Source organism: Dicentrarchus labrax, unplaced genomic scaffold, assembly GCF_905237075.1.
Source record: "Dicentrarchus labrax unplaced genomic scaffold, dlabrax2021, whole genome shotgun sequence".
Lineage (NCBI taxonomy): Eukaryota > Metazoa > Chordata > Actinopteri > Moronidae > Dicentrarchus > Dicentrarchus labrax.
Genome location: NW_026136712.1, coordinates 11,834,338 through 11,856,433, shown reverse-complemented (window position 1 = coordinate 11,856,433; position 22,096 = coordinate 11,834,338). Strand labels below are relative to the sequence as shown.

The following is a 22,096-nucleotide window of genomic DNA, read 5'->3' as shown; positions in this document are numbered from 1 at the left end:
ATCCAAGTAAGTAACAGCTTGTCAACTGTGAAATAGACTTTTTAATTAAGTGTCCATGCAAACCTTCCAAAAACTAAATCTATATTTAATATATCTTTTTAAAAACAAAACAAAAAAGATTACAGATGGCTGAAGGTTACAGCGGAAGGACATTTTGAGCCAATGTCATCACGGGTCATTACCCTCTCATATTACTGTAGTGTCAACATTGCAGTCAATAAGGTCCCACATTAACAGTATGCATGCAACATATTGAGTGGGTACTATACATTTGGCCAGCCGATTTAGTTTTTTTACACCACAGTGTCATGTATGTCACAGCCTGAACTGTATTTCAGACCCACAACACCAAGCTGAACTGTATTCAAGAACGTTGAAATGGTAATTTGATGTTAACGGGGTATAGTGTAATGGCTCTGAGCCCATTTGCTCTGTTCATCAATGCTCGTCATCGATTTTCCTGTCAATTCCTCTCAGCTGTAGCATGGCATTGATTGGTTTCCAGTGTTGGCGAATGTTGCGCGGCAACATGCGAGCTGCAGGCCAGTCCTCTGCCCTGTGCCAGGGTGGAGAGTTCAACATTGACATCTGAATGAAGGAGGTACATTTGTTTTACCTAAATATGAACCATGAAAGAGAAGAGTGAATGTTTTTGAAAACACTTGCCCAGTAAGTGCCCAAAAGGATGGATATTTGAGTCATGGCTGCCTAGTTATAGTCAAGACCAAGAAGGATCTGACATTCTGGTTTCAAATCAGGTATGTTCTGTTTATTTACTTTCACTGAAACTTCACTTGGTTGAAAATTTTGACCAACTAGTGAGATCTTTTACTAAGTGTAACTGCTGCCTTCCAGAGCAGTAACGCTCTGTGAGTCAAGTATTGAGACTATCCAGTATTTGAGGGCAGAGTATTTTTGGGAGGGGCACAGCTAGACTGGCATTCAACCAGAACAGAGGGGTATTGTTAAAGCGGCAGTAGGTAACTTATACAAAAATAACTTTTAGTCAAATTTGGTGAAACTTTCACTATATCCTGACAGTAGCACATAAGACAAATAATGCTTGAAAAAAGTTAGGTTCCTCTGGCTTGTCCAGTTTCTCTTATTTGCAAGAATTTGTAAGAATCCACAGCGTCTGAATGAAAACAACCAATCAGAGCCAAGAAAGAAAGTTGAAAATAGTTGTAGACTGTTGAGTCTCATTGCCAGGTACCCAGAGAGTCGGTATTTGACAACCTAGGAGTCAAAGAATCAACTGTCTTCAACTGTCTTTCTTGGCTCTGATTGGTTGTTTTTGTTCTGACGCTGTGGATTCTTGCAAAGGCCGTAAGGATCACTTGGAAGAGCCATAGGAACCACATTTTTTCGCAGATTATCTCCCTCATGTACTACTGTCAGGATATATGGCAAGTTTCAGCAAATATTTATTAAAGTTATTTTTCTAAAAGTTGCCTATTGCAGCTTTAAAGGTTGGGCTCATAGAATTTATATTGAGATTTTCAGAGAAAGAAAAAAACACAGGCATATTTAATATAAATAAAATTGAAGGAATTATTTAAATAAAATGGAAGAAAACTATATTATTAGTACAGTTTTGGAGCGAATAGTGTTATTGAATACTATAATTGTAGTGATAGTAGTAGTAAATGTAAATAAAAACATGTTTTCCAATCACATGTAGACCAACAGAGCTCCATGTCTGACTCAGACCTTATGAAGAGTGGGGGACCAGCCAGCAGGGGCCCCGAATGCCGCTCGCCTCCAAATCCCAGGACGGAGGTGCTTAGCCCCTCCAAGGTGAAGGACCGCTCTCAGAACGTCACAGAGAAGGTCACGCAGGTATGGGGGCTGAGAACCTTACATGGGCTCATTGTCTGGCTGACTGAGAGCCAGGAAGTCCCATGTAAGAGCTCTAAATGAATGAACTTGGCCATTCACCACCAAATTTCAAGTGAAACGTTGGTGAGCACTATGAAGAATACCCTATGAAGCATTCACTGCTTGCCAGGTTCAGTAAGCCATTCAGGAGCTCACATTAGTCCTGTTCTGTTTTCTAAGAAATAAAGAGGCTCCCAGAAAAAGTGCTATTAATTAACCCGCTGGAAAAATCACTAGGTGCTTTGGTAGCGGGTCTCGGTGTGAAATTCAAAGTTACATTGAGCCACAGTTCAATTCAGACCTACTGCTGTTACTGCTGAAGCCCTGGGGCTCGGCATTCTGCATCACTGCCTCTGTGGGATGGTGTGTGGTGGATATGAAACAAATGCAAGGGAAGTGTTTCCAACGACCCATCACCTTGCTGCACGGGGTCACTTGTTGATCCCTGTCTGTTTGTCCATCTGATAGTCTATCTATCTATAAATCTATCTTACTATTTATCTATCTATCTACCTAATAGATAGATATATCCATCTGCAAGGTCAGTAAGATTTGTCAGGGCAGTAAATATAAATTTGAAACTGGGCTAAAGAGAACACGAGGACTGTGGCAGCACATGAACTCAGTTATGTGATTGTGACGCCCATCTCATCATTACAGCCGTCCAGCCCACCAGCATCCTGCACTCAGTCAGCTCTTGCACGTTTGATTGCAGCACACGATTGCTTTAGCTTTCTCCTCGATATTTTTTAACTATCTGGAAATAACTGTAGATCTGGATGTACCCAAATCTCGCCTCCGCTGAGAGTCACCAATGACAGGATGGTCAAGGATTTGTTGGACCTGCAAGGTCGCAAAACCAGAGCATGCAGCCTCCACCAAGAACTTGGTCAAAACAGTACATCTTCTAGAAAGGTCTGTTGGTTAGTTTTAGTTCAGACTAAGTTTTGAAAATGCAGATTTTTGTTTCAAATATGTACTTGTTTTAAGAGTTGCAGTTTTGTTGCAGTTAATTGTTTAAATTTGTTGACCCAAAATGCAATAAAATCATACTAAACAGTATGTAAGAAGATTCATAGTTTAAGGAATGTTAAAAGGCAATGTTCATATGTGAGAATCACTGCATATTAATGTATTCTTTATACTTAGGTACTTTCTTTGGAGTCTGATGTACTGCCTGAATACAAACTCCAGGTGCCTGAGACAACATGGTGGATCTTGCTTCACTACAGCCCCTTCAAGGCGTTTTGGGACTGGATTATTCTCCTCCTGGTCCTCTACACAGCTGTTTTCACTCCTTACTCAGCTGCGTTCCTCTTGGATGAACACAGGGATTTACGTCAAAGAAATTGTGGCTACACATGTAACCCTCTGAATGTGGCGGACCTTATGGTTGATGTGCTGTTTATTGTGGATATAGTCATCAACCTTCGCACAACGTATGTGGACCAAAATGACGAGGTGATCACACAGCCGAGCCGCATAGCCAAGCACTATATCAAAGGCTGGTTCCCTATTGATCTGTTCGCAGCGATCCCTTTTGACCTTCTCATTTTCAGATCTGGCTCAGATGAGGTAAGAACTTTGCCTCTCTGCAAATTATCACATTGATTGTATTGATTAAAAAATAATTTTGGAGGTAATCCTCAGATATAATTGTACACAATTGTCTAAACTTCTGAAAGGATTTTAACTTAAGTTCTCTAAAGCTACTGGAAATTGAATGACCATTTCCTGTTTAACATCCTCTTCTCTGTTGTTACGGACACCAAAGATGGCAACCTTAACAAGTCTGCTGAAAACGGCCCGGCTGCTGCGATTGGTCCGCGTGGCAAGAAAGTTGGATCGGTACTCTGAATATGGAACTGCTGTCCTCTTCTTGCTCATGTGCACCTTTGTGCTCATCGCCCATTGGCTCGCCTGTATTTGGTACGCCATTGGCTTTGTGGAGAGGCCGTACACTGAGACTGGTTGGCTGGACAACCTGGCCGAACAACTGGGCAAGTCATATAACGACAGTGACTCCAGCTCCGGTCCATCAGTCAAAGACAAGTATGTCACTGCTCTTTACTTCACCTTGAGCAGTTTGACGAGTGTGGGCTTCGGTAATGTCTCTCCAAACACCAACTCAGAGAAGATCTTCTCCATCTGCGTCATGGTCATTGGCTGTGAGTTGAATAACATTGTTAGTGAATCTATGAAAATTATTTGGGTAGGCAGGCAGGTCCGAACTTTATGTTTAACTTTTGTTCAAAAGAAAGACCCTCCACAGTGTTATTAATAATTTACCTGATTATGAAATAGTCTCAATTTAATACTGATACCTCTATGTGATCTACGTAAGCACATGAAACCATCAGCAACAAGATTGGCTATTTCTATGGAGTTATTCTTAATGCCTGTCACTGGGTCGGATTTGGTCGGATTCCCCTTGAAATCAATTAAACAAAGTGGTGAAAACACTACTGCTTTTGTCCACAGGGACCGCCAGAATCAACAAAATAATTTTCTTGTTGCTGCTTTGATATTTAACCTTAATATGTTAATAAAATAAGATTTTTTGTGATTTGTGTTTTTATTTTTGTATTTAATTTTTACTTTCAATGATCAATCTGCAAGGACTTGAACGACATCCCCTGCTCTTGTGAGACTGCCTTCTCCTCCCTCTTCTAACTTCCCCCCTTTTATGATCCTTGTTAACATGTAAGGTGATATTTCTTAAATATTTTCTATTATCTGACTGCACTTACCAGAAGTTCATTAACAACCGACCATGAGCAAACAGAAGCCATCAATGGGATACACTGCCACCAAAGCCCCCTTTTGTGACCCTAATAATATTTGTACAATCCCTTAATATGCAGAACGTGAACTGTTTCCATAACCAACAAATATTGCAATTAAAATGCCACGATCACTTCTTTATCATTGTAATCACTATATTCTCATTGCTTCTCAGCTCTCATGTATGCCAGCATATTTGGGAATGTGTCAGCCATCATCCAACGACTGTACTCCGGTACAACTCGCTACCACACCCAGATGCTGCGAGTCAAAGAGTTCATTCGATTCCACCAAATCCCAGGTAGCCTTCGCCAAAGACTGGAGGAGTACTTTCAGCATGCCTGGTCGTACACAAATGGCATTGACATGAATGCTGTAAGTAAAAAGTGACATGACTGAGTGTTATTGTAGTCCTACTTTAACCTGTAACTGCTGTCAAGTTTGTGTAGGGTCTCTGTTTTTGCATCTTATCACTGTCTATATGTTGATGGTCTTGTCTTCCTATATTAAGGTACTGAAGGGATTTCCAGAGTCTTTGCAGGCAGACATCTGTTTGCACTTGAACAGATCTCTGCTACAGAACTGCAAGGCTTTCAATGGAGGCAGTCAAGCCTGCCTGCGTCACTTGGGTATGAGGTTCAAGACAGTCCACGCTCCTCCAGGAGATATTCTGATCCACTACGGAGACATCCTGGACTCTCTCTTCTTCATCTCACGTGGTTCTATTCAGGTCATCAGGGATGATGTGGTGGTTGCCATATTAGGTAAAGCCATCAAATCATAGATATTTGACTATGGTGTCTCAAAAAAAAATTTTTTATCTAACAACATACTCATACTCTTGCAGAAAAGAATGACATCTTTGGGGAGCCTATCCACCTGTATGATGAGCCAGGGAAGTCCAATTCAGACGTCCACACCATCACCTACTGTGACCTGCACCGCATCCTGAGGGACGACCTGCTGGAAGTCCTTGATGTCTATCCCAGCTTTGCGGACAACTTCTGGGGGAACCTGGAGATAACTTTTGACCTGAGAGATGTATGTTGGATGTTGACTGCAGAAAATAATTAACATCCCGACAATTGAAGTTCAGTTCAGATGTTTTTCTTATCGAGAATTTCTCATTAGCATTAGCATTTAGGGAGAAAAGAATAGTTGGACAACCTCTCTGCAAGTTGCATGACATGAAGGTTCAAAGGAGAATCAATGGTTTGCTTAAATACCAATACAGACCTGTCCTTGAATGGGACTACTGCCAGTATTGTATAATAGCTAAAAACCCTCTTGGTAGTCTAGTGGTTCAGGCACCAACCATGAACCACAAAATCCCTGGTTTGGTATCCTTTGTTGCATGTAGTTCCCCATCATCTTGCTACTATTGGATGTATAATTAAGGCATAAACCACCACCTCCCTACCCCAAAAATAACATCCTCTTGTACTACATTAGGACTTACATATGATCCTTTCTCAGGCTGATCAAGTACCACCAATAATAACAGCTGATGACTCTGGTGACGACTGTGGTTATCGCCACAAGCCAAGACACAGAATCCACTCTCTTGACTGCCGAATCAGGCCAGGTGAGATATCTGATATCACAGTCAAACAGGCTGCCAATCGTTTGCAAACAAAGTTGTTATAGTAATGTGTTAAGAAAGGGTCTGCTTGGTAATCAGACAGACCCTTTAATGAACTGTTTAGCTTCTATTGAAAGCATGCTAGGGACAGGTTCTGGTTTCCTGACACCCTGGATGGGGTCAATATAAACTAATGATTGACTGATTTCCTGTGAACAGATGGAATTGATCATGAAGACTCGTACCCCACCTCCTTGCGTCATCGTCACTCATCTCCTCAGGCCCACTGGGATGACCACTGTAGCTGCGGATCCCCGTGTTCCCAGTCAAGTGAAGACCTGGCTAAGCCTCTTTCCCACGGTGCCAAAGTAGAGCTTTACCCTCCAGAAGATGCCAGACAGGACTACTCACCGTCTGTAGTGCAGCTGCTACCCCCAAGTGGCACCTCAGTGGGGAGGGAAGCAGTGTTGGACCTCGGCCAACAAGGTAGATGGATATGAGTCCTAATTGAAAGAAATACAGGGTGTCTGGTAGTCTCCAAGGTAGTCTGTGGAGTTTTCATTGTAAAAAAATCAGGCCATTTCTTACCATAAAACAAATTGCTCTACAGTGCCACTGGTGGTCAAAACTCCAAAGGGTGCCTTTAATATATTTAAATTTGTATCTGTTTTTGAACATTTTGGACATTCCCATTACTTTAATCAAATGAATAACACTTTCTTTTCTTTATATTTTCCTCAGCTTCATCTTTGAATGTGCCGGGAATGTATCAATACTGGCCAGAAAGACAGTCACAACAGTTTTCCAGTCGTGCCTGGCGATCTTCCTCCGTCCGCAACTCATACCATCCACCACCATTCACAGAAGAACGGCCCAGTGAGCTAGAGTCTCGACTTGAGGTTTTACACTCACAGCTCAACAGGTGAGTTTAATGATGCCCTCAGCTGGTTTATTTAAATAATGATACAAGTGACAGTATACAGTATAAAGAGAAATTTGAGTGTCACTGGTCAGAAATGTTCTCAAAACCTAAGAAAATTAAGGAGTTTTAATATGGAAAGGTACAATTGTTGATAATGCTGATACAGTCTAGAGATGCAACAGCAATAACGCTGTTTGCCATGATGGAGTCGGTCCGTTTCAATAAGGCGGTCCTTAGCGTTTTCTGTCCAATTACATTTCTGTTCTTGAACCCAAAAGAAAGAGTGTTTATTGGATAGAAATTGTGATGAAATTCTGCAGGTGCACAAAATTCTCAATCTAGTTCTTTTCAGTGAGGAGGGAGCAACTTGATATTGAAGAACTCTTCTCTTCATTGTTGTCTCTTGATTCCCCAGACTGGAGACTCGCATGACAGCCGACATCAACGTTATTCTCCAGCTTCTCCAGAGGCAGATCACTCCTGTACCTCCTGCCTACAGCACTGTATCGTCTACTACCCTCCCTACTGACTCACCGGGCCTGTACGGGACTGGAACACCAGCGCTGCACAGCATGTACCCCATTTCTCCCATACAGATGGACAGCCGGGCACCCACACAGGTAAGAAATAATACCAAATAGTCAAGTGAAATTGTCAGTCACTGTGCTGGCTACTAACACAGATGTATTTCTAGCCCTTTACTTAATAAGATTAAATGTTTTCTTTATTCTAGAGCTCCAGCAAGACTGACCTCAAATTCACCAAGAAGTCCCAGGAGTCATTGTCCAGCGGTATCCATGTGACTGTGGCATCAGACGACACCATGTTCATGACCGACACCCCTGAAACTGAGACTCATACAGGGCTGAGTCCGCAGCTACCCCAGCCATCAGTCAAATCCTCCCTCATGGAGAACCCAAGGCTGTGCTGCAGCCTCCGCTACCCCTCACTGCCAGGGAACCTCGACATCACCTCAGGACTGGCTGAGATTCAGAAACACCTTTCAGACCCTGTGCTGCCTATCATCTGAATACCTTCAGTAAAGCAGTTTTCCTCTCAACCAGTGTGACTTGGAAAGTAGTAATATAAGGCTACTTACAGACTTCTGAAGGAGTCCAAGATTCATGTATCATTACACATTTGGACAGCTAGTAGTGTCTCAAAATCAGATTGTGAGCCACAAGGGTTTCCATTTCATTCAGTGTTGACACAGGACTTCACTCAGTGACGATTGTAACATGTGGACAGTTATCATACTTATTAAGGACAATTGCTTTTTTTTTTACACCTTGTACCTGTTTCACGTCTTTTTGTTCCATTCCACATCAGTAACTTTTGTGAGAGCCAAGCCTATCATGTCATGTTTAATCCTGATCCTGTTTAAATCCTTAATTATTTTCCTGGCACACTAGTACAGAGCTTCTACCTACAGAGTAAAGCCTGGCAATTACTTGATTTGTGAGGCCATTACTGATATTATTTGAGAGTAAAAGAAAATCCACATTTTCAGAAATATGCTTATTTGATAGATGTTAGATAAGATTGATACCATTCTCACCAGCAGCTGGTAACCTTAGTTTAGCACAAAGACTGGAAACAAGGGGAAACAGCTAGTCTGGCTCTGTTTAAAGATTAAAAAAATGCACCTAACAGAATCTTTAATGCTCACAAATTAACACGTAATCTTGTTTAAATTAATTCGTACAAAAACTGTAGTGGAAAAATTACATGTTGTGGTTCCATGGGACTATTGCTGTGAATGAAATCACTACCTATTTACAATGTGCACTATATTTTATTTGAGCATTCAAATTCTCAGTATGTATATCTATTCCCTCAGAAATTCCACAATGGGCCAAAACATGCAGTGAGTGAAAAATGAAGTGTCGATGGCATGACTACTTTTTGCAAACAATCCCACAATGCAACGTGCCACATTTTATAGATGTGAAAATTAACATTGTTCAACTCGACACCTCAGTGATGAGGCAAAATGTCTGAAATGTGAATTTACTGCTCACTACTGAGTAAACAAATGAGTATCTATTATACAGGGGGGAGTAATGAATGAAGGAGGGGTTTATATCTTGGTAAGCAAATAGTCATAACCCCCTGTATTAACAGGTTAGTAATTTTTTTTATGCTAATATAACCCAGCTGACTGCAGGCTGTTGCTTCATAACAGTCTTCTCATCTAATTCTTTACCAAAAAGAAGCAGCGTGTTTGCTATGTCAAAATCTTCCCAAAAAACACTATACTTAGTTATTCAAGAATTGTGACCTAGAAATGTATACTGTGGAAATAATGCTCTCTGGTGCATAAACTATGTAATGGTGACACGTTTTTATAAATTACCGCAAACATATCTCTGGCATTTCTGTACCACATCTTCTAGTCAGTTATTGGCCGACATAGCTGCCACACCTTTGGACCTTATCTGGCCCCACTTTGAGAAAATGAATCTCTGGACAAGTGGTTTTCTGTATTTATGTTCAGCAAATAATCACACATCATGACCCCACACTGGAACAGGTAACAAATAGCTACTGTCCACTCCCACGTCTCTTATTTTACATACCATCCCAATCCCAAAATCACAACAAGACTCACAGCATTCATGATACAATGTCAAATTTCTAGGCTGTTTGACAAAAATGTAAGATTCTCTATATTGTACAGATTTTGGATGATGTACTTCAGGCAGTGTTTTCTCAGTATTATACAGTATCTGGAATAATACACCTTTTCAACCTATCATGTCTAACTGTTAATCTGTACTATAGTTTCTTATCAATATGTTGATGAGTCACATCACTGTGAAATAATTTAAACTGTTGTCTAAATATAAAAAACTTCGGTGAGGGATTGTTTATTTCTGTATAAAATAAAATAATGTTGCTATTAATTTAAAAAATGGTGCACAAATTACAAAAGAAATCTGTATTATGGTCAGTTAATACTAGTTAAAGGTTGCAAATATTATTTATGTATCACAACAGATTTTTTTTTCATATCACAAATGATATTCAGTTGGTTAAATCACATTATATACATACATAAAAAAACAAATCGAGTACATGAACACAAACAACATTCAATCCACTTTTAAATATGGCTAAACTGCATTTTTGCTGCATCAAAATAATGAATAAAACATGTAACAGACTACTATTTGTCTATGAAACGACATGCTGAAAGCTTGTAGACTACTGAACCTTGATGTCAAGTCTGTACATGACAACGTATTTAACAGTCTTTTGGTTTCTTGATACTTGGTTACCACTTTTATTTTGGTGGTCCGTTGACTTTTCTGATACAGGATGTCTTGGTATTGTATTACAAAGTCAAGCAGTGACGTACGCTAGTTCTCACTCAGTTAAAAAAAAACTTTACGCACATCACCTGTATCAACATGAACCCAATACGAGCATGACCTGAATACTGCGCCGTCCTTCTTGAACAAAGAATTATCTTCAACAAAGTCATATGAGCTTGTAAATCCAACTAAGAATGTTTTTGATTTGCCTCATTTCTTCATGACTGCTGCTCAGACTCTGAGGATTTCCAGGCAGTTGTTGTAGCAGATAGAGATCCAGTCGGGCTGGGTGGAGGCCCACTGGACATTATTGATCTCTCCCTCTGCAGTGTAGGCCAGTATAGGGTCCTCAATGGCTCGCGGCATCTGCTGGATGTCCCAGATTAGAGCCTGGTGGTCCTCCGCTAGACAGAGAGGAGGGGAGGAGGTTTGATTGAATCGATTTATCTTATTTAAACAGGAAGAAAATAATCTGACATCTGTAATTTTGGTGGAAACCACACATCAATGTATTGTACTACAGTATCAATGCAATGTGCAAACCGTTGACTGAATTTAATTTGTACACAGCATTGTGCATGTAACTGTACTTTGCAAAACTATCTTGGTATATGATATTAACTACAGGAATCCCCCTAGGCTCTGCCACGCTCTGCTTTTCTTTCCAACACTGCACATTCAGCACTGATTAATCACCTTAAAGCCAGCCTTTGATAGGACTGCTCATCCGTTATTACGTGCCAACTTAGATCTTGACGCAAGATGTCAATTCAGGTAGTAGAAGATGGCCTGAACGTCTGTTCTTAAATGTGTGGCTTTTTGTTTAAGGATTCTTCCTGTAGGTTAATTTCATAAATAATAATAATAAGTAATTTCTTCTGTTGTTAGTGGGGATGGTCTTTATCTTAGGCAAGGTAGCATACCTCCACTATAACATGATGTAGTGAACACTGAACTTAAAAAAAGATGACCTTCTTCAAACAGTATTTAAAGCCCTGTGTGTGTGTGTGTGTGTGTGTCAGACATCTCAAGTGTAACATAAAAATGGTCCCCTCTTGTGCTCATTGTCAGTTACTGCAGCGGTTCTGAACTTGTAAACAGACTCCTGTGTGAATATTACGAACTATGATTTCAGTAAAAATCTGCATACCTGATGTACAGATGTGACAGGAGGAGTGTGGCGCCCAGGCGATTCCATTGACACAGGCTCTGTGGTTGTTTAGTCTGGCCACCGGAGTACAGGGTACACGCACATCTAAGATCACCACCTGAGGATACCAACGTTACAGACGTTAACTGGCAGCACATGTAGACTGATTGCTTACAAGCATAGTGTGTGTGATTCATGTAAACATAAATAAATAAAACAAGTTGCAAGCAATTGTGTTTCCCATCACTTTACATTGAGTCAAAGAGAAGTTTCAGTTTTATATCATTAGGGTTAGGGGTTAGGGTGGGAGTACTAACCTCCATGCTGTCCATTGCCATGGTGGCCAGGTAGTTGGGGTCCTGCTTGTTCCAGCAGAGCCGGAGCAGTGGGTGGTGCTGGGGGTCTTCGTAGATGATAGTGCTGTGTTCGAGGTGACGGAGGTCAAACATGCGGACTGAGCCGTCCGCTCCCACTGACGCAAACATATCCCTGCCACCGCCTGCTCGGCTGAAAGAGATGTCATACACCTGCAACGCAAGCAGACAGTCAGCTCTGATCAGCTAGGACTCCAGACTGGAGAGTTACTCCAAAACTAAGTACCATTTTATTAGACACAGAGGTTTAATCCATCATTTCGTAACATTTACCTCTTTGTCATGGGCAATGAGCTGTGTCTTGACATGACCTGACACTAGGTTGACCCTGCCCAGCACCTGTCCGGTCTCCAGCCCCCAGATTGTACAGGTGGTGTCGATACTGGACGTCCCTGCACAGAAAAAATACATATGCAAAACAATGTCATCTCCATTTTTCTAATAACAACTTTAGGTCAGTGAAACTAATTCAAATGTTCTATGTATTATTCAAGTCGACAACGTTACCCTGAGGTAACCTCATGCTGAGTTTTTACCTAACAGGTTTGGGTCCACCTCGTTCCAGTCAAAGGATGTGAGCGGTGCACAGAAATCAGAGTTCTTGTTATTGTTGAGCAGGCACTCCAGACGGGTCTCGGTATCACTCACCTGTCAGTAGAAACACATATTCATGTATATTTGTGAACTTCAGTGAGTTCATACAAGCCAGTTTTTATTTAGATGTAAGAAAAACTATTTTTTTTATCTTCTATCTTTTAGTTTAGAAAGATGGGATAAGAATTAATGAAAAAGAAGAGACTTCGGTTCAGTCCTAATAAGTGGTAAAAATGTTGTACATTCATCATAGTTTAAAACAATATTCTATGTTTTTCTGCAATGTTTTCGTCTGGGTCAGACTGGATTGTTTCCTCTTACCCTCCAGATTCTCAGGTAGTCTCCGCCAGTGGCCAGCAGGTCAGGGTACACTCCTTTGGTGTCTGGAATCCACACGATCTTGGTGGTCGGGTAGGGATGGTCGAACGTGTTTCGACAGACAAACTCGGAGGTTTCTTCCTCTAGACCAACTATCTGAACCTGTTGATAAACAATAACAACTCACCTCGAGTGAGCCATGTGGTAGTGTTACTTATCTGAACAGGGAACAGTACATTCAGTCATATTATTCAAATCTTTGTGTGCTGATAGCAACCAAATCTATTATTCAATTTAGTTACCATTTACAGCTATGCTAATCGAAGTTGTATCAACAGAAAAGTTATCAATTCTAGGTTAAAAGTTAGTTCTTAAATATACATTAATTGTAATTTGAATACTTTACGTCAACGTTACAGTAAATTTTAAACCATAGGCCTAACTTAAGAAGGTCAAACGATTATTATTTTAAATTAAGATTAATTGACTGAAATAATCCTCGGCTGTACCAGTGTAACCTATAATGATGATGTAAAATAAAACAGCAAATAAAATCCTGGTAATGTACAATAAAACAAAATAAAATGACAAATTAGGAAAACAGATAAAATAAAAACAGATAAAATAAAAACTCAAATAAATATTTATCTATAATTAAGTTATCCAATTATTTATAACCAACTGTTTTCAAACTTAATTTCCCCCATAAAACGTATTTTTGGCACCGCATTGAGATGCAAATTATATTTACATGCATGTTTCTACCTACAACCATCACACAGTTTTATAATATCACACATTAAATAGCCACATTTTAAACAGATTATTATCCACATTAAACCCGGCATATCACACCAGTACACAGTTTATATCAGGCATCATTTTAATATAATCATAATACATATTCAGGCATTTTTAATGCTAGTTGGTTAACATACTGTGAACCGTGGGCCTGGAGCAGAAGGGGCAAACACTCCAACTCCTATTTAATAATATATTTATCCCTGTTAAAAGTAAATCTCCTCCAATCAGTCAGATCAATAAATATAAGATCTGTGCACAACAATAACACCATCACCGGACATTAAAAAGCTGGATGTGTTCCTTGAAGTTAGCCTACCTTGTTATTGTATTCCTCCACGAAGCTACCGAGCGCCAGGCGGAAACGTTTATCCGGGCGCACACTCCAGTTCACGGCGTACACTGTCCACGGTGCCTCGTATTTGTAGATTTCTTTACGTTTACCGTGTAGCGACATCTTTAAAAAAATATCTAAAAGCTTCTTACCGATAGGGGAGGAAGAAAAATAAAAACCGACACTGAACGCGTCGCAGCGACCGCCTAGCTCCCTTACAATAGGTTAGCTACCGTTAGCTTTTTATAAGTTATTGTCTCTGTTAGCGTTGTGTGATTTCGACAGAAATGAGCAAAATGAGTCCATGTACGCGTCCCCGGTGGTAAAAGCCACTCACTATTTAAAGGAAAGTGAACTGTGTCAAATTTACTGCAAAACAGCGGCGGATATATGTTTGTAATTTGGCAGCAATGGCGGCGACCGAAGGACAAAAATAGTATGAAGACGAAGCGTCATGGAGGCTGCTGTTGCTGCCTTCACGAGGTGCCACAAATATCGTAATTTTCTCCACAAAGCACGGCAACGTAGTTTTTTTTGGGGAAAAAGAAGGGGGGGCTTGATCCTCCTTTTTTGGGAAAGATAGTCAATTATATGAGTAATGTTATATCCTGAACATTACATGGATGCCTACTGTTCGGCTGTCTTTACTCTCAAATAGGCTAATCCAACATTTAAATGGTAGTAGTTAAGGTATCGATCAGATCTTATTCACTGTCTTTTACTACTTCCCACTTTAATTCCTTGATTTTTTCCCATCAATCATTATTCTTTGTGATTTTTCTGCCCACAATTTCAATGTCCAACGAGTTCTAGGTTTACGTTCAATTTCAGAAGAGGGGGGTTTACGAGAAGCCCATGAAGGCAGCATTACAGAGGATGTGCTCCACACCTGAAACTAAGCTGTTTATTAATCTCAGCAAAGAAAGAGCTGCCTTCTTCTGCATACATAAATGTTAAGTATTTACTTAGATGAAACCATCAACATCTATTTTGAATCCAGAAGAATTAATCAGATTGTTCTTGGCCATTTTATCCCGTTCTCCCCTGGCCTGCACAAACTGGGACCCTCCCCACATTTGGTTCCTGTGATTTTGATCTTTTTACTGTAATGCTTGGCCTCATTCCAGACCTCCTCTGATGGCTGTGGTTGCTCATTTTTATTATTACTATTAGCTATTAACAAAATTGAGTTCTGCCAACTAATTTGCTTGTAATGGATGTTTAAGTTGCCACACACTTTGTTTCTGTCTGCTTGCTAACGTGTGTGTGTATATATATATATATTGGCTTTTAATGAAAAACCTTCACTCTCTGCTAAACAGTCTTGCCCTGCATTAGAAAACTACAGTTAGAACAACCAAATAGACCAGTTAGAAGAAAACACAAAATTTGTCAAAATAATAAAGTATTTAGTATTCATGATTGTCAAAAATTATAAAAATACATCTAATACAGACGAACAATTGTATAAAATATTCCTAAAAAATATCGGAAAAACTTATCTCTAAACAACATTCACAGGAAATAATCTGCTCAAAATGTATGCAAATTTACACAAAACTCCCTAAATTATTGCATTAAATATTTGGGTTAAGATAAGATCATCTTTTTAAAAAAGCAAGGTAAGGTAATTAGTGTGTGAGTGTGCATATACAGTACAGGTTGATAATCTTAACAATGTTCATATAAGAAATTATACATATCATTTAGCATATAAAGAGCTTTTATAAGGAATGTAATATGAAAATATCCATAAAATATGTCAGTTAGGGGTCATCAGTTTACTAAATTATAGAAAACGAGTCCCTTAAGGACAACTGAGCTACACCATCGACCTGCTGTCAAGTTAGAAGAGATGCAGAGTAATCACTCACTCACTCAAACACTGTGGGTCTGCTCTTTTCCATAGATATGCAATTTGTAAAACGACCTTTGCCACTGCCGATTTTAATGATGTCTGCATGCAAACGTGTGTAACTCCTCCGACAGGTGTTTCACATTCATCAAGGCAACAAGACACAGTGGCAACCTCAGTAACACACACAGTACCAAGAAACCTCACAAACAGGTACAGTATGGGTCTGCATTTTTATTAACCAACGCATAAACCAATGTGCTGTAAATTTGAAATGGATAATCTCAACAAAGTCACTTTTTCTGTGTAGTGTAGAAAAATTTGACAGTATTTTGAGTTTAATTTCTTCAAAAACTTTTGTTGTCTGTTCTATAAAGTTAGTATTTTTTATAATTCAAAGTTGTTCTCTTATCATGTTGAGTATGTGTTCTTGTGAATTTATTTTTAATGCTCTGAAGTAGTTTTTCTGCATCCCTCAGGTATTTTATCCCACAAACTACTCTGCTCAAAGATGTTGATAGATCTTCAATCTAAGTCTTTGTCCAACAACTCTGCCACATCTGGATTTGTCTGGGATCAATTTGATTTTGACCAGTGTACCGACCAAAAACGGGGCGTATATATATGGGCTTTTTGTATAGCGCTGTGCTTTGCTCTTGGTTTCCCTGCATCTGTTGCCATCCTCTGGGAGATGTTTAAGACACACAGGAGAGGAACTCCCTTCACACCATACAGTTTTTTCGTACTGAACTGCACCGTCATGGATGTTGTCTTCTTGGCTTTCATCCCACCTGGATTGTTAAATCATTTGATCTGGAAGATTTGGCCAATTGAGGCAACTTGGAACGGTTTTTACGCCTTGAACATGTGCGGGAGACCCCTTCTGATGACTTGTATGTGTCTGGACTGTTTCGTGGCCGTGGTTCATCCCATCACCTACCACAAGAGGAAGAGTCTGACTCCCAGGGTGGTGATGGCTGGCATTGTTTGGACTTTAACTGTTGCCTCTGGGATTGCATACTTTCTTTTTTACAAGTTACACTTCTCCATGTTTGTCACTGGGCCATTTATAATAGCTATTGTAACAATTGGAATCTGTGATTCTTTCATCCTCCATACACTAATTAAGTCTGACCGTGGCAAAAAAAACATCCACCTGCAGAAGCAAAGAGCCATTCAGACCCTCATCAACAGCTTGGTGATGACAGTCTTCTCTTACCTTCCTCCAGTAGTTCTGCTAACTAGTGCAAAATACCTGATCAGCAGTCACAGTACCTTAGTATGTATTATTGCTATCCCGATTACCCTTACTTCCAGTTCGGGATCTGCTGTCCTGCCTATTCTCGATCTAAATAATCGGGGGAAATTGGGTCGTTTCAAGTTTGGATGCTGCAGGAAGTCTTAAGTCTTTCCTCTTACAAAATCAGGTGCTGTAGAAGCTTTAAAAAAAACTTTCACAAGTCGAGTTTCAGGTACGTGAATAAAATGTGAATTAAAATGGAAAATTGGAAATTGTCATTTTGACATGTTTTTATTCTTTCTTTGTTTTAATTTATTTAAAGGTCCAGTGTGTGACATTAAGGAGGATCTATTGGCATAAATGGAATATAATATCCATAGGCATGTTTTCATTAGTGTATAATCACCTTAAAATAAGAATTGTTGTGTTTTTGTTACCTTAGAATGAGCCTTTTATATCTACAGACAATGTGTGTCGCCTTCCAGGGAGTCGGCCATTTTAAACCGACATGTAACGGTAGCCCAGGAGGGACAAACCAAACATTTGCGTTTTTCGCGGCCACCGTAGTTTCGCACTTGGAAGGGGAGGGTGAAGCGAAATCCTACACGCTGGTCCTTTAATGTTCTGTTCTTGTATGTTAGTGCTCATTTACTCCTCTATGGTATATGTCTGTTTGCATTAATGTTTTGTCCCTAATAAAATAATGATAATGATAAAAATAATGAATTAAGTAACTTTGGAAACCAAACTATGACAACCATAGTTCTCTTATGTACTAAAATCTGTATTTTTAAGTAGACTTAAATTAATGTTAATAATGTAATTATAAATGAATAGTTGAATGTCTTACAAAGTAAAACTTACAATAAAGCTGTTGAACCCATTGCTCATGATCACTGATGGTAAACCACAATTCCTACATAGTGGAGAACAGTTGAACACTTCTGACCCAACGGTGGTTCAGGATGCTTCTGCATGAGAGACAGGATATCTGGGGGGATTTTCTGAGGAAAAAAAACTAAAACTTTTATTTGAATAATTAGCAAGAAATGTAAAAGTCATCAAGAAAATGTTCTTTTGAATAAAGATGAACAAAATGAACTCTTATTTCTTATATCACTTAAATAATCTGACAAAACTATGAAAAGTCCAATAACCATGAGAAGTCATACTGGATTTTTGTTTTTCATGAGATTTACATGGGGTTCCTCATGATCATATTACAAATGTAAATGATGAAGACAGGCAGATCATTTGTCATGACTACAACTTAGTTGTAGTCATGCAGGTGTGCAGGTATAAACAAACATCATTTACATACTGCGGCATTGAAGATTTATGTTGAAAAAGGTATTTTGTGAGATGGAAAAATATTACAATGAATTTACATACAGACATCCTTTAATGGTTTCAATGTTTTAATCTCACCTGTACAATTTATTTAATTTGTTGTGATCATAAGTCTGCGCTGATTTATTACACTGTTCTATTACCTTTCAGGATACTTGTATAATTAATAAAATTGGATCAAACTTTTTATACATTTAATTCACAAAAACATAGCTAAAAACAAACAACACAATAAACACACACACAAAGACAACAAAAACAATCACATTAACCCACACAACCAAAATTGGTTCAAATGTAGCATTACAACATCACACAAAGACAAAAGAAGTATATAGGAACACACATATATAGTCAGAAGGTTAAATACAGTATGTTACTCTAACCAGTGTACATAAATGTGCACAAACAATAGTGGAGTTTTCTGATCATCCAGATCAAGGTGGCATTCATATAGAATATATATATCAATATAAAACGTTGTAATTAATATTTAGACACAGATTTGCATTTATATATAGATTAGTATGCAAATATAGTATACTATAATCAAGCACAGTGTCAACAACAATAAAAACATCAAGCGAAGAAGATACATGCAGTATTTAGTAGTTAGTTAGTTTATTTATTAGTATTTGAGATATATATCTTTGTGTATTTGTGATATGTCTGTAGTGGAGGTGATTAATGATCTTTATCATTAATATGTGACTGATATATTATGAGACCCACATCCTGAAATCTGCCGCTCATACTCACTCAGATCACTACCCATTCAATGAAGCAATTGAAGAACTAAGAACTATGTTCACATCAAATTATTTACATAATCAGCAAATATTACCTGTATAATAGGTGCAATTAATTATAGTAGTGTTTCTCAAATAGGGGTTTGTGTACCCCTAGGGAAAATTTTGAGTAGTGGGTAGTTGGCGTTAAACATGTAAATATAAGTTCAATAAACCACATTTTAAAATTCAGTATTCCTATTTTCAGTGCAAATGTGCCACAGAGAATGACAAAGATCCTTGAGCTCATTCTCACTGAATTGAAAGTGCAAATGTGTAAAAACAGTTCAGCGCCGTCTTAGTGTTATTGCATTTAGAGATGGATTCTGAACATTTGACACTGATGGTGCAAAGCTGTATTGTGCTTCTAGGATTCTTTTTTTTTTTTAACAAAACCTTTTAGATCTGGTTAGGGGGTGCTTGACTAAAAAAAATATTTCAAGGGAGGTACAGTAATGAAAAAAATTTGTGAACCACTGAATTATAATATATAGGAGACAGAACCCTTGTGGCAATTCTACTGTCTGCATGCAATAAATCCTAAATGGTTAAAATCAGAGGCTCCTTGAATTAAGATCTGTTTGGTAACAGTGGATACTAAAGAAATACAGCCAGTGGGAAGGAATTTTTTCTTTTCTCTTATTTTCTAACCCTTCTTCTTTCTTTGTTTTGTTTCCCCTTCTATCATTACATTTGATAGGTTGGGTGACAATATAGCATGCAATTGATCAACGTGTGCCACAGTACAAATGATAGAGGTGGCTGTTTATAACAATGTTACGTAATGGAAACTGTTTAAATTGTCAAAAAAAAGGGGGCTGAAAATTGTTAACCCAAAGACTATATTTAGGACAAATGCCTTAACATTTAAACAACATTTGAAATCACCATTTGTTCTAATTGATCTAAAGTCTTGAAATTTAGTGCAGACATACTTTGGGCAAGTATCTAACAGTATAACCGTTACATTTATTTTTTGGTCATTTGAAAAATGGTTGGTAAATGTTTTCCATATTAACTTTTTTTTTTTTACGCTTCAAATGTGTACATATTCAACTTGTTATGGTTTTAAAGATATCAAATACTTGAGGGAGCTCTTTGTAATTTCTGAGATACAGCCAATTTCTTAAATTTGTGTGTGCAATTTACGATGCAAGACGATACAGCTAGCAGCCCATTGCGTGTGTGTGCTGAAAATAATGAAAATCCCCCAAATTTCTTCAGATTTGTTCTTAGGCAAGCAGATATTTCAGTTGCAGACACAAATGGGTTCATATAATTGCCTATATTTAACTCAAAATTTCAGTAAATGTGTGTTTTTTTCCTGTGAAGACTTCACAAAAGAAATAATTTCAAATTAATGCATTTACAACCCAATCCTACTATAATGAACTGTTATGCCAAACAACAGAGGTTCAATCTCCCCAGATTACCCAAATAGAGCAGAGGCATGATTGCACTCCCCGCAGTCGGGGTTGTCAGGATAGGTATTGTTAAAAAGCATTCATACACTTTTTCATCACTAATAATCAGATCCCCAATGATGTATGTCAGCACTGGAGGGACGTACGAGGTGACGGTCATGACCATGCTGTTGGTGATGATCTGGAGAGCCTTCTTCTTCCTGGGGTGGAGGTCTCCGTCCGCACGGTGGGACTTCTTCAGAGTCCACAGGATGGAGACATCACAGACGACAATGATGGGCAGCGCAATGACGTACACAAACATGGCCCAGGGGCTGTGGTTCAGCTCATCGTTGATTATGGACATAGTGCCCTGAGTGATTGTGATGGTCCAGACGGCAGCAGCCATGAGGATCCGGGGAGTGAGACTCCTCCTCGAGCGGTAGCTGACGGGATGGACCACAGCCAGGTAGCAGTCCAGACAGATACACGCTGTAAGAAGAGGTCTTCCAGCCAGGTTCAAGGCATACAGAAAATTACTTAACAATTGAACTGACCTGATGTGCCACAGGAGGAAGTTACACAGCCCAAATGGGACAAAAAACAAGAAGACTGAGTCCATGACAGTGAGGTTGAGCATGAAGACGTCGTTGGGGGTGAAGGGGGTTCCCGCTTTCTGTCTCCGAAACAGCTCCCACAGAACAGCAACACAAGCAGGACATCCAACCAGGGAGAGGAGAGCGCTGAGGGAAGCCCAGACTATAATACCTGCTATCATGTCACCACAGTGTCCAAACATCTCCTCTGAAGGCTCACTAAAGTTGAAGGTTAGATTCGGAGAACGAGGGTGAACTTGGAGATACATTTCTTACCAGCAGTGACACCTTGATCGGTCCAAGAATGATCAGTGATCGCCTATACCTGATACACTGAAGCAAATCCAAATCCAAAGTGGTTTGCTAATTTCCAGTTTCATGGGTCTTTTCAGACTTTGTCCTGGGGGGGTGTCAATTTGTTTATGATATGGAAATTTTGATTTGAATATACAAGTGACATTGTGGATCATTTTTCAATGTTTTTTATAAACAAAGAATCACCCTGACTTCAGGTATGGTAGATTCCATTAGTTAACAAGTTGTTATAAGTGCTGGTCAGTGTGATTTAATCTGCACATCATATGAATTTGGATCAACAGTTAAAGTTCAACAATCCAAAATTCAAAAGATAAACCTCGACTGCAGTATTCTAATTTTTTTTTACAGGAATATCTTAAAAATCTAATATGATTTTGCTGTTTCTCCTCTTACAATGTGTACCAGGTTTTGTGGATCTGAATGAAAAACGTTTTACAATTTATAATTTCACAGTATAAACATAATGAATGAATTAATGAATAAAAAATGTTT

General features: G+C 39.1%; 2 protein-coding genes and 1 long non-coding RNA gene across 4 annotated transcripts; 2 read left to right on the top strand and 1 right to left on the bottom strand.

Moving 5' to 3' along the window:
- The first annotated feature begins 574 nt into the window (after positions 1-574).
- Positions 575-9,239, top strand: kcnh6b (potassium voltage-gated channel, subfamily H (eag-related), member 6b). 2 transcript variants are annotated; one of them, XM_051416646.1, is made up of 12 exons: positions 575-758; positions 1,682-1,839; positions 3,028-3,453; positions 3,653-4,046; positions 4,838-5,037; positions 5,174-5,426; positions 5,510-5,703; positions 6,139-6,247; positions 6,464-6,730; positions 6,986-7,166; positions 7,582-7,786; positions 7,900-9,239. In XM_051416646.1, the coding sequence occupies exons 2-12, from the start codon at positions 1,696-1,698 to the stop codon at positions 8,194-8,196; spliced, it is 2,670 nt and encodes an 889-aa protein (XP_051272606.1). In that variant the 5' UTR covers positions 575-758; positions 1,682-1,695; the 3' UTR covers positions 8,197-9,239. The 2 variants fall into 2 exon arrangements, with proteins under 2 accessions (XP_051272606.1, XP_051272608.1); XM_051416648.1 differs by lacking the exons at positions 575-758; positions 1,682-1,839 and adding an exon at positions 2,574-2,793.
- Positions 9,240-9,640: 401 nt separating this feature from the next.
- Positions 9,641-14,485, bottom strand: LOC127372831 (DDB1- and CUL4-associated factor 7). The gene is made up of 7 exons (XM_051416682.1): positions 14,040-14,485; positions 12,923-13,081; positions 12,544-12,655; positions 12,281-12,399; positions 11,951-12,160; positions 11,634-11,751; positions 9,641-10,887 (listed from the first exon to the last, which is right to left on the bottom strand). Exons 1-7 carry the CDS (start codon positions 14,175-14,177, stop codon positions 10,715-10,717), a joined length of 1,029 nt encoding a protein of 342 aa, XP_051272642.1. The 5' UTR covers positions 14,178-14,485; the 3' UTR covers positions 9,641-10,714.
- Positions 14,486-14,512: 27 nt separating this feature from the next.
- On the top strand, positions 14,513-18,032 carry LOC127372845 (uncharacterized). Its single transcript, XR_007886737.1, has 2 exons — positions 14,513-16,122; positions 16,389-18,032. It is a non-coding gene; the product is annotated as an uncharacterized LOC127372845 (long non-coding RNA).
- Positions 18,033-22,096: the final 4,064 nt, after the last annotated feature.

What these genes read in the sequence shown, in the direction of transcription:
- kcnh6b (XM_051416646.1), top strand. Translation starts at nt 1,696, where the DNA reads ATGTCTGACTCAGACCTTATGAAGAGTGGGGGACCAGCCAGCAGGGGC. An exon ending in TAACTTTTGACCTGAGAGAT is followed by an intron (nt 5,704 to 6,138) that starts GTATGTTGGATG and finishes ATCCTTTCTCAG; the next exon opens with GCTGATCAAGTACCACCAAT. An exon ending in TGACTGCCGAATCAGGCCAG is followed by an intron (nt 6,248 to 6,463) that starts GTGAGATATCTG and finishes TCCTGTGAACAG; the next exon opens with ATGGAATTGATCATGAAGAC.
- LOC127372831 (XM_051416682.1), bottom strand. Translation starts at nt 14,177, where the DNA reads ATGTCGCTACACGGTAAACGTAAAGAAATCTACAAATACGAGGCACCG. An exon ending in TGGCAATGGACAGCATGGAG is followed by an intron (nt 11,752 to 11,950) that starts GTTAGTACTCCC and finishes TGGTATCCTCAG; the next exon opens with GTGGTGATCTTAGATGTGCG. An exon ending in CTGTCACATCTGTACATCAG is followed by an intron (nt 10,888 to 11,633) that starts GTATGCAGATTT and finishes CTCTCTGTCTAG; the next exon opens with CGGAGGACCACCAGGCTCTA.